This window comes from Ascaphus truei, chromosome 3, assembly GCF_040206685.1.
Source record: "Ascaphus truei isolate aAscTru1 chromosome 3, aAscTru1.hap1, whole genome shotgun sequence".
In the NCBI taxonomy this organism is placed as follows: domain Eukaryota; kingdom Metazoa; phylum Chordata; class Amphibia; order Anura; family Ascaphidae; genus Ascaphus; species Ascaphus truei.
The window spans coordinates 200,950,501-200,961,227 of NC_134485.1; the positions used below are offsets into that span (position 1 = coordinate 200,950,501).

A 10,727-nucleotide genomic window follows, 5' to 3' on the forward strand; every position below is an offset into this window, starting at 1 on the left:
GTTGCAAAAAGTAAATCCTTCAGAATGATCATATAGAAGTAATCAAAGTATTGGATGCCACATACAATACTCATGCACTGAGCCATATATGCTAAGCGGTGCGAAGCCACAGGACAACCTGAGGTACCATACAACACATTACAGCTTATTTAATTCAATGGACCACCATTATGTCTTATGGCTGAGCACTGCTTACTGCATGTGTCCCAATATGTTTTATGGTAGCGTTTAACACTGAGAGGGAAAGCCTTATCAAGATGGATTTTAAAGTACAGTTAATACTGTAACTTCTCCTGCATTGAAGTGCCACTACGACAATGGCAGGAATGGCTATTAACATGCCTCTTTTATAAACGTTTACTTTTCTCTTTTTCTTTCAGTGCATTCCCAGAAGCAGAATAGACAGACCTGTGTACGGAAGAGCCTTATATGTGCATTTGCCATGGCCTTCATCATAAGTGTCATGTTGATCGCAGCCAATCAGATTCTCCGAAGTGGCATGGAATAGACCTTTCACCACAACACTGTGAACAAGAATAATCATGCATGCGCATGCCAATAGGTGAACATTTTTTCTCAATGAATATTTAATGGGAACTAGCTGCGAGAAGAATCGTTCTGCAAGCAATACAAAGCCAGCAGTGTGATGTGACTTGTGGAACAATGAAACTTTCTTGGCAGGGACACAAAAGGGCTGTCTAAATGCTTTAATGGTTTTGTTTCCAAATGCAATAAAACACAGGAGTTCTGAATTATAGCTTCAAAGTTTAGCGATAACATTGCCATTTTATGTGTACGCAAAGATGCGTATGTGAGCGTTGCGAGAGGACATCTTGTGTGAACTTCAACCATAGAACTCAGTCTACACTACACACAGCGATTTTAGAAGCTGTACCACCTCTTTTGTCAGGAGTGTATCAGTTTATATTTTGCACTAATCTATATAAATGACCAATGGCAACCAAGGAATAATTGTGTGGTAATGGCTCACTGAGTACTAATGTTACTGCGTTTCATTCCATGTGTACTGTAAATAAATCCTGTTTTTGCTTGTAACAGAAGGTATGTAAATCATATAGGCCTCTTTAGTCAAATGCCAGATTGCTCCTGTGAGCGTAGAGTACCCGATGTGTGTGTACAGATGTAGTAATCCTTACAGTCTTCGTTGCCATAGTCACATGACCGCGACGGTCGCGGGCCGGAAGGTTTAGCGCTGCGGGGAGTTCCACTCAGAAACATGGACCCCACACAGAGCGATTGCAGCAGACACTGTCCCCAGCACCACACACTTTTGCTTGTTCGTCCGTGGCGCAGGGGGCAATAAGTATTTGCTACCATGCATTAACAAAAAATGGATAGAGATTTGTGATAAAACCAATGTATAGATAGATGTGTGTTCGGGTAATATAGTGGTCTGAAGGAGATAAAATCAATGCAGTGGGACAATCTCCAACAGAACATTTCAGGGCACTATAATTTTGTAATAAGCAATTGTTTTTCCAATTAACCATGATTAGTTCATTCTTTATGCAACGACAAGAGCAATAATGACAATGGCACACAAAGACCTGTTTGTATGATTTTTTAGCTAATCATTCTTAAATTTTTTTTTTTTTTTTTAGCTAAATCCACTTTGGGGATATTACCTAGGCCAGTGATTGAAAATATAATTCACGTACTCCTTTTGACCACTGTATAGTATATGTTTTTGAAAACCAAGTTGGTAGTCTGTGGATACCATGAGAATGTATTGCTCATGAAAAGTACTTGAGAATTCAATGTTTCCTGTATATTCACATAATGCATTCTATAGACCCAAAGCCATTATTTGTTTCATATTTCACATGCCAATGTCATTCTTAATTTCCATGTAAGAAGCATGTTTGGCTAACTTCATACTCCTTGGGTCTCTGCCCTCTAAAATATACTGACAGTGTGACAAACACACGTACATTTCCTACATATTGATTTTACCAGTCATTCACTTCTGTAACATGAAAAAGTTAATATTTTCATTACTGTAGCTTCTATTTGTTGTTGAACAAAATTATTTACACAGATCATATCTGTATTGCATTGATGGTTACTGTAACATGTCAGCTAATCACTTATTTTTAGGATAAATTAGGTTTGAATAAATAATAAAAAGAACATCTATGTATTCACTTTTGAGTACAAATCAATTACACAATTTATAGTGATGCTGGTAGTTATAGATCTGAAAATGTGCCTTTTGTTATTGTTTCTTTGAATTAGCAAAAGATCCAATATTCCTTAGAGGAAATTAAAGACATATACTCAGCTGTAACTATTATGCTCATACAAGTTAGAATGTATTCCAAGATCCTGCTGATAAATGTTGCTTTGAATTTTGGCATCTTATTTGGTATCCAGTTTATGTTTATTATCTGCATCTGTTATGTATAGTTTAATGTAATCACAATTTGATAGCATTGCAGGTTACATAGACCCCCCCCCCCTTTAAGTTAAGAAATTAACAGCAGCCATATAATTGTATGTGCTTTTGTTGGAAAAAAAAAAAAAAAAAAAGCAGGGTGCACCATTTGGACATTTGTACAGAAAGCAGCGGTGGGAGGTCAAGAACTGGAAACGCATATCAATTTGGGTTAAAAGGAATAATCTTTTAAGCCATTAATCGACATTTTTTTGTGTGGAGTAATATTGTTCTTTTAAGATTTGCAGCCCACACATTTCTTACCATTATTCTGTACTATTAACATCCTACTTTTTTATAGAAACGTTTGAGGCATAATGTACACAGGACACTTGGGGGGGTGGGGAATAATCCATATTGTTATTATTTCACAAGTGGGGTGGTTGTCTGTCCAGTTATAAAAGGGAAACCAGATATTTTGTTGTTGACATAAGAAATGCAATGTTCTGTTCATGTAGGAGTGGTTGACATGGCAACAGTTGTATTATTAGCATACTAGCCATCCTTAGAATATACAGCACAATTCATTTTTTTAAGGTTTTGTTTAAAAAAAAGAAAAAAGTTTTGCCAAACTTCATAAAGCCCAGTAAAACAAGGGAACAATACTTTTTTTTTTTTACAGCCACCGCATATATTTTTAGTCCACCGTTTCAAATAAAACTAAATACATACAGCATCCACACGTCCCTGGTGTCTCAATTTTTGGCAGAGGAAGGGGGTTGAGAAAACCATCTTGTGACATGTTTTGTGACATTTTTCAATCCCTGAGATAGGTTGACATTTCACTATATGTAGTCACTATTAATTAAATAAAAGATGAACCATGAATGTTCTATAACATAAAACACACATCCTTTAGGTAAGGTGATGCTTCTACATACTTACAATGTAGCAAGACTTACTGTTCATCTGGTCCAGAGACGACAGCAAATGTGGCCCAGAAGGATTAACACTGTGGGAGAGCCCATTGGAAGAGTGGACCTTTAGCCACTCAAATGGTAATGCTGGCTACATCTGTATCTACTATAAACTATCAATTAACCTTTAATATTCTAAAACATAAAGTTTAAGGGAGACTCATTTAAAGAATGTGTGTTAAATGTTTTGGAATGCTAAGGATACATTTGCTGTTCTATGTATTGCATATATTTATAGAAAAGTGTCACCTTAGGAGGGGGTATTACAGTACATATTTACTGCAAAGTATCTTCAGGTTTGACATTTGCTGTGTCCACAGTAAGAAACAAAAAGCTTGAGGAGGGCATGACATTGTGTGATTTGTGTGTGTACCTGTACTACTCAAACATTTCAACATGTGCACTGTTATTTCCCAAATGAGTGCTTTACGGATAAAAAAAAGTTAATTTTAAATTGATAGCTGGATAAAACCATTGGTGTATGATTACTGTTTGTTTTATTCCTTCATAATGCATAAGAATTTTTAAAGTAGTACGTTAAGACACGGTTTTCTGAACATATTGTAAGGAAAAGCATATGTTAAAAGCCCATTCTTACGAACCAAAAATTGCTGGAGTTCATTCGCAGAAATCACACGTTTAACCTTTACTACCATTTGTAAAATGTTCTATTTATTTATAGCATTTACATCCAACCCTGTACCCATGTACTATAATAATAACAATAGAATAAATATCTTGAAACTAAAGTATATCATATAATCAGTATCAAACTAACTTAGGAAAAGATAACATTTATTTAATATATGTTTTTATTTGTCATCTTTAAAATTTGATTACAAATGCTTCTATTTTAATTTGCGGGGAAATATTGATCGACGTCCTTTTATCTTGAGGGGGCTGAGTAACCCGGAGGACATTAAGTCCGCTTTGACATCCACCAGTGCCAAAATGGAACATTGGCCTAATTTATCTACCTATGCCTCAGGCACCAATGATTATATTGTAATCTATTGAGGTTCATTTTGCCAATGCAGCCCAGTGTAATGTGTCGACACTGTAGAATCCGATTTGTGTTATTATAGAAGGGTTAACATTATGGCTTTGCAGTGAATCGCGAGAATTTTGTTTCTCCTTAACGCAGTTCTAGAATTGCTTTGGTTTTCTTTGAGATATATAAGCACCTCTGTAGTCCTTTACTGGGGCAGAATGTATTGCAGAGCATTGTGCTTATTTGTTCTCCTGTGTTAGTTGACACCAGTACAGTATGTCTGCTTCATAATAGTATACAGTATACAGTCAGTTTCTGCATTTCTCCTGACTTTAGCCTCCACTTTTTGTGCATCATATACTTAATCACTTGGATGCTACATGTGTTCAAACAGCTTGCATTAGGCAGTTAAAATATTCTTTATTGCATTTAGTATCCAACAAGCAAGTCTATTCAAATCTAATTACTGTTACATTAAACATCATATTCACTTTTCCTATATAGAAAAATGTTATGAACTCCTGGCAGGTTATTTATTGAACAGATAGAAGTGCATAAAGAAGTAGCTCATATGATCACAACCTCCTCCCATCCCCCCCCCCCAATCACTTGATGCATCTTTCATGCTGTGGATTTGCCATTGACATTTGGCTGAATCCTATGGAAACTCTTTGAAATTTGAGTTATTCTTGGTTATGTTGAGTTACTGTATCAAAAAGGACAATATTTGGCTGTGTTAAATAGAGATGAGCAAGTTTGAATTCTTAGAATCCAACACACATGAACATAGGGAATCAAACTATATTTTTCCCCCCGAGGTTCAAATTTCTGTACTGAGCTCATATCTCATGATATTTTATCGCACTCTCTAATAAAGCTGCCTCCCCTTGGTGGGAGATGTCTGAGAGAGGCATTATTTTAATTTTTAGAATAAAAATTCCAGAGAAATCCAGGAAATGGATTTGGGCTGATTCGTCCAGCTCTAATACCAACGACCTGGTAGAAAAATAATAATAATAATTGTTTGTTCTTGTATAGCGCGGCTAGTTTTTACATAGTGCTTTACAGAGACATGTTGCAGACAGTCCCTGCCCTGTAAAGTTTACAATCTATGTTTTTGGTGACTGAGGGAGATAAGGTACTTGCCCAATGTCACTAGGAGCCAACTACCAGGAATTAAATCAGATTCCCCTGCTTCAAACTCGGTGCCAGTCAGTGTCTTTACTCACTGAGTAGCTCCGAGAGGACTAGAAGACATTCTCTCTACTAGTATACAAAATAGCATAATAATATATATTTATTACCATTATTTTTTACTAAATTTAGTTTGCAAATGGCATAAATAGTTACATAGGAAAAAAAAAACAGCTTCAAATTACATGACATGATTTTTTGCATCAAATTTCCACTTTCCCCATAATCCTAAACCAAAATCCAAAAGTTTGACGCCTTTTGGCAAACCAAATCCAAAACACAAAACATTTTTAGAACCAAAACACTGGGTCAAGTGCATCTGTCTAATATATTGATATTTTATTACCAACCATGAGATTTATTAACACTACTTTTTGGGTGATTCATACTGTATATGTTTTGCCATTATTACAGTAGCAGCAGAAAATTGTAAATAGACATGAACTGAGAATTGAGTAGTCTATGACTAAGGTTTAGGTTTTAATGCCACGTATTATTAGTAATTTATAAATGCGCCAACATACAGTATTCCATAGCTCATGCTCTTGTAGCTCATCAATTATTTAATATACTATTTTAAGAAATATACTATTTTAAGAAATATGTACACAAAATCAAGCACACCAGAAAGTGTGTGTATTTATTGATTGATAAATGTTTCAGTCCTCCAAGATATTCCTCAGGCCAAGTCAGGTCCAACATACTAATCATTAAATACATACTGTACATTTATTGGTGATCTTGATTTGTGACCGTATTTTTGAAAGATCTGGTGACACCTTTTCATAACACAGTATGTCCTAGTATACACTTTTGTTATAAAGTAATGATATAGACCTTCAGTATTATTTTACAAGGTCTCTTTGCTGTAAAACTGGTTCAAAACATTTAAACCACGCCGGCCCTATTTTTGCATGGATTTAGCATCAGAGAGACTTTGATAAATAGACACTATCATTTACTTCTGTACTACAGATGTAGCAAGTGTTATACTACCCTGTTAATGCAAGCAATAACAATAGCATTAAATAGAGATGGCACATGTTACCATTGTTTTCAATAGAGTGTCTTCTGCATCTGCATGTGTACTTTTATTATTATTTTCAAATATATATTTGAAGGTTTGTATCTGGAGATTTTAGTAATGCAAAAACAGTGGAGAAAAATGAATGAAAGAAACGCAAACATACTACAGCTCAACCCCGTTATGGCGCGATCCACTACACTGTGGATCCGCCTAAACCGATCTCCATTTTGCCGCGCGAAGATTTACCGGTATCTAGATTTCTCTCCTCTCTGCAGCTTTCATATACGGTTCCAATTGTCTACCTCTACACCACTGGCTTGGTATTACAAAATAGACTCTATAAATATACTTAACCTCTACAGCACATTGCAATGGACTGCACTGTGTACTATGTATATGTTAAGTTTGTTTTTGGAGTCTGTGACATCACACAATCCCTGTGGTGTAGGGCTAGAGAATTGGTATCAGTATACCAGTATATGAAAGGTCTTGGGTTTGATTCCTGTATGATATGGTATCATTTATAAGTGCCGCGCACATGGACACAGCCCTATGAAGCAGGGAGAGAGCTGATATGCTGCAGAGAGGAGAGAGCTGCAGATGCCAGTAAGTCCTTGCGCGGTGAAATTTTATAACGCAATCCCGGTTATAACAGGTCCCATTCTGTGGACCCCAAGGACCGTGTTATAATGGGGTTTCTGCTTTATTACGTATTAACAGGAGCTACTTCTCTAACTACTGCTTTTGCTCAGTGCAACTCTATTACTGATGCAGCCACGAGTGTCTGAACACTTACCTGGGAAAATCTGGGGAAATAACACAGTAATTCTGTGACATTTCTGCCGACAGACTAATGGCCCATCGGATTAACACAGCGGGGGTCCCTGGCAGTCCCATTCAAACTGAATGGGACTGCCAGGGACCCCCGCTGTGTTAATCCGATGGGCCATTAGTCTGTTTGAAGAAATGTCACAGAAATGTTGCAGCATTACTGGGAGATTGCCCAAGATTTTCAAAGTCAAGTGTTCGGATACTCGTTGCTGCGTCTGTAGATCTCCTAACAAAGTAGTGGGAAAAAAATTGATGCTGTTAATTGGAAATACTTTTCAAACATAATATACACCCTGTACTGAGCCTTGACACTGGTTACATAGAGCTTTAGTGGAAACACATGATCCAATAGAAGACTTTAAACATGATTTCATCTCTTTGCCCTTACCCCCTTCTTGTAAACCCCAAAGACATAAATATCGGAAAATGAAACATTAGGATAGTGGTCTTGTTTCAAAGCAGGGAGAGAAAAATGGAGAGTGGAGAGGCACTAAGGGAACTAAACTGTCTCTCAACACAAGTTATAGCACTGAAAAGCTAGCTACCATATTTATTAAGAAGTACTATTCCATAAGATCTATTCTATGATGGAAGACCACATATGGCCCATTCAAGTGAAAGGGCCAAAGAATGCCATTTTTACTCAGTGGTGTTACTCCATAACACAGCATCTCTGCCGGTAGACACTTTAAAGGGCCCCACGGGACATGCTGGAAGGCGTCTCATCGAGTAGACCGTCTTAGTAAATACGGGACTAAACCCACTACAGGTTCTCTCTATGGCCCTTCTTCAGGCATCAATGTAGAGACGTGCTACACTTGACATGATTATTACTGAGGATTTACGGTGAGTTTAGAACATATTTTCAACTGACAAATGTATGCTTCACTATATAAACTCTACCATACTCCAAAGAAAATAGAGCACTAAAAAGAGCCCTGTTTTGTGCTTGGTTATTTCTACATTGGGCAATCTGTTATTTGTAGCATATTCAAAGTGATGAAACAGATTAGGAAGCAAGTTAATTTGTATTTATTTCAGTTAAAATATTATTCCATAACAGATGGTTAAAGTATTTAGTAGTTAGGGTCATAATTATTTTACAACCTTACATTTGAGTTCTTTTACCATGCTTAAATCTGAGGTTTTTTTCCCACTTGCCTGAAACGTCTTTTTTCGGGGCTCACCGCCCTTTCAAAAAATAAAAAATATACATTGTCATGCCAGTGTGCCAATGAATGTGGGAATAGCAATAGTATGCACAGAGTTTTTTATGTATATATTTTTTCATGTAGTATAGTGCCTCCAATGTATGCAAAACTTTCCAAAATTGACATTACAAGGAGTTATAATACAATAAGTACAGCAAACATAAACTGAAACAATAAGAATGGAAATCCCTGCTCCAGAGATCTTACAATCTAAGTGCGATGTTAGGAGACTCACAGAGGGAGCAGGTGAAGTACAGTAAGTGCAGTAGATGGCAGTTCTTGGCCACAGTGGTTGGTAAGAGTGTCTATGGGTGTGGGGTAGCAGGGATGAGACTAGGCTATTGAAATGCCTCACTTTACTCACTTTTGGCTGGTGCACATTCGTTTATAACTGTTTGGAGGAATTAAGCAGTCTCTCAGTAAAAAAAAAGTAATGGGGATGGTGGACCCTAAGTCTGGGAAGTATTAACAAAGAAACCTATGGTGCATTAATGCTTTAACTCCTTGATGGAAACTCACTGCAAAATCTTACTGAGAAAGTAAATGTATTGAAATACTGTATAATCTTGAAGGCAAAATTCATGTTTTTTTTTTGGAAGTACAATAAACTGCAGTCATCCATTCAGCCTTTTGGAGTCTCAGGTTGTAAATTAAATTTTTAATTGGTTGCAGACAACATTTTTTGCTCATGCATTACATGACAATAGACAAATAGTTATCAGATTTATTTTATGCTTTGTGATACGCGCGCACACACCCATGCTCCCAGTATAGAATTTTAAGTAAGAACGGATAATTTCACCAGCGTTTTGGCTTTATAAAAAAATAGTCTTTTTGATTAGCAAGTACTCAATTAGATTTGTTTTTTGATTTGTAAAAACAATTATGAAAAATACATTTTTTTTGTGCCCATCCTAAACAAATGTAAACACACTCACCATTTTCCTGACCCATTACCATTGTGTATCACATTGTCACTGACATCTTTTTTTAGGACCCAAGGTCCAAAATATATGGGTTTGCTGCACTAGTTAGCACAAAGGTCACATTATATCACATTTTCATTTACATATGGATTAAAATAGGTACATTCAATGCTATTTCACCATTTTAATTTATCACTGTTCATTTATACTTGTTGCTATCGATGCATTTATTTTTGTTATATGTGTATATATATATATATATATACATATATATATATATATATATATATATATATATATATATGTGTGTGTGTGTGTTAGTGGGGTAGGAGGAGTATGGGTAATGGGGGGGGGGTGTGTCCCTATCTTCTCTGGTGTTGCGGTTGGGTCCTCAGGAGTTCCCTGTAGACCGGAGGCTTCCCGTCTCCTGCTGGTCCTGTCTCTTCTGATGATTCAAACTTTCCCCGGTGTCAGACGAGGCAGTGCCAGTAGGAGAGAAGGAACATCTGGAGGGCAGTAAACTCCTAGATACTCTCAAGCTTATTCAAGGAGGTAGGGACCCAAATTGGTGGTAGAAACTGGGTTTCGATTAGTCTCCACGTAGGATTCAAGCCCTTAGATCAGAGACATGTTTGGTTGGACTCAGGTTTATATGGTTTGGAGGGACTTGAATTTTGAGCCTATGAATCTGCCCATCCTTAGAATTAGAACCAAAAGTAGATCAAGATAACTGTCGCTCCAAATAAAAATAGGGAAACTCACCAGCCAAAATGATGTGTAAAACAATTTATTCGGCTACATAAAAAAACATGACAAAAAACAGTGAACTCTCCTCCCACGCGTTTCACACCCCCTGCGGTATTTTCTCAAGGACTCCTTGAGAAATCTCCATAGGGGGTGTGAAACGTGTGGGAGGAGAGTTCACTCTGTTTTTTGTTCATTTTTTTAAATGTAGCCAAATAAATTGTTTTTATCATTTGGCTGGTGAGTTTCCCCATTTTTGTTTGGAGCTGCAGTCACCTCGATCTACTTTTTGTTCTACTTGTCTGTTTGATTGAAGAGACACCTTCGGGGGAATATCAGAGGATTTTTTCAGCAGCTGAGCTTCACTCAATCAGCGTCAGCTGGAGTTACAGGACGGTGAAATATAGTGAGTAGAGGTTACTCCACGCCGG

At 36.9% G+C, this 10,727-nt stretch overlaps 1 protein-coding gene across 1 annotated transcript in view; it reads left to right on the top strand.

Annotated features, from left to right (window-relative positions):
- Positions 1-4,107, top strand: part of CALN1 (calneuron 1) — a 695,584-nt gene extending 691,477 nt beyond the window's left edge. Inside the window, exon 6 of the mRNA XM_075589949.1 lies at positions 381-4,107. Within this exon, the coding sequence (XP_075446064.1) occupies positions 381-508 (128 nt within the window). The 3' untranslated portion in view covers positions 509-4,107. The remainder of the gene's footprint in view (positions 1-380) is intronic.
- The last annotated feature ends 6,620 nt before the right edge of the window (positions 4,108-10,727 follow it).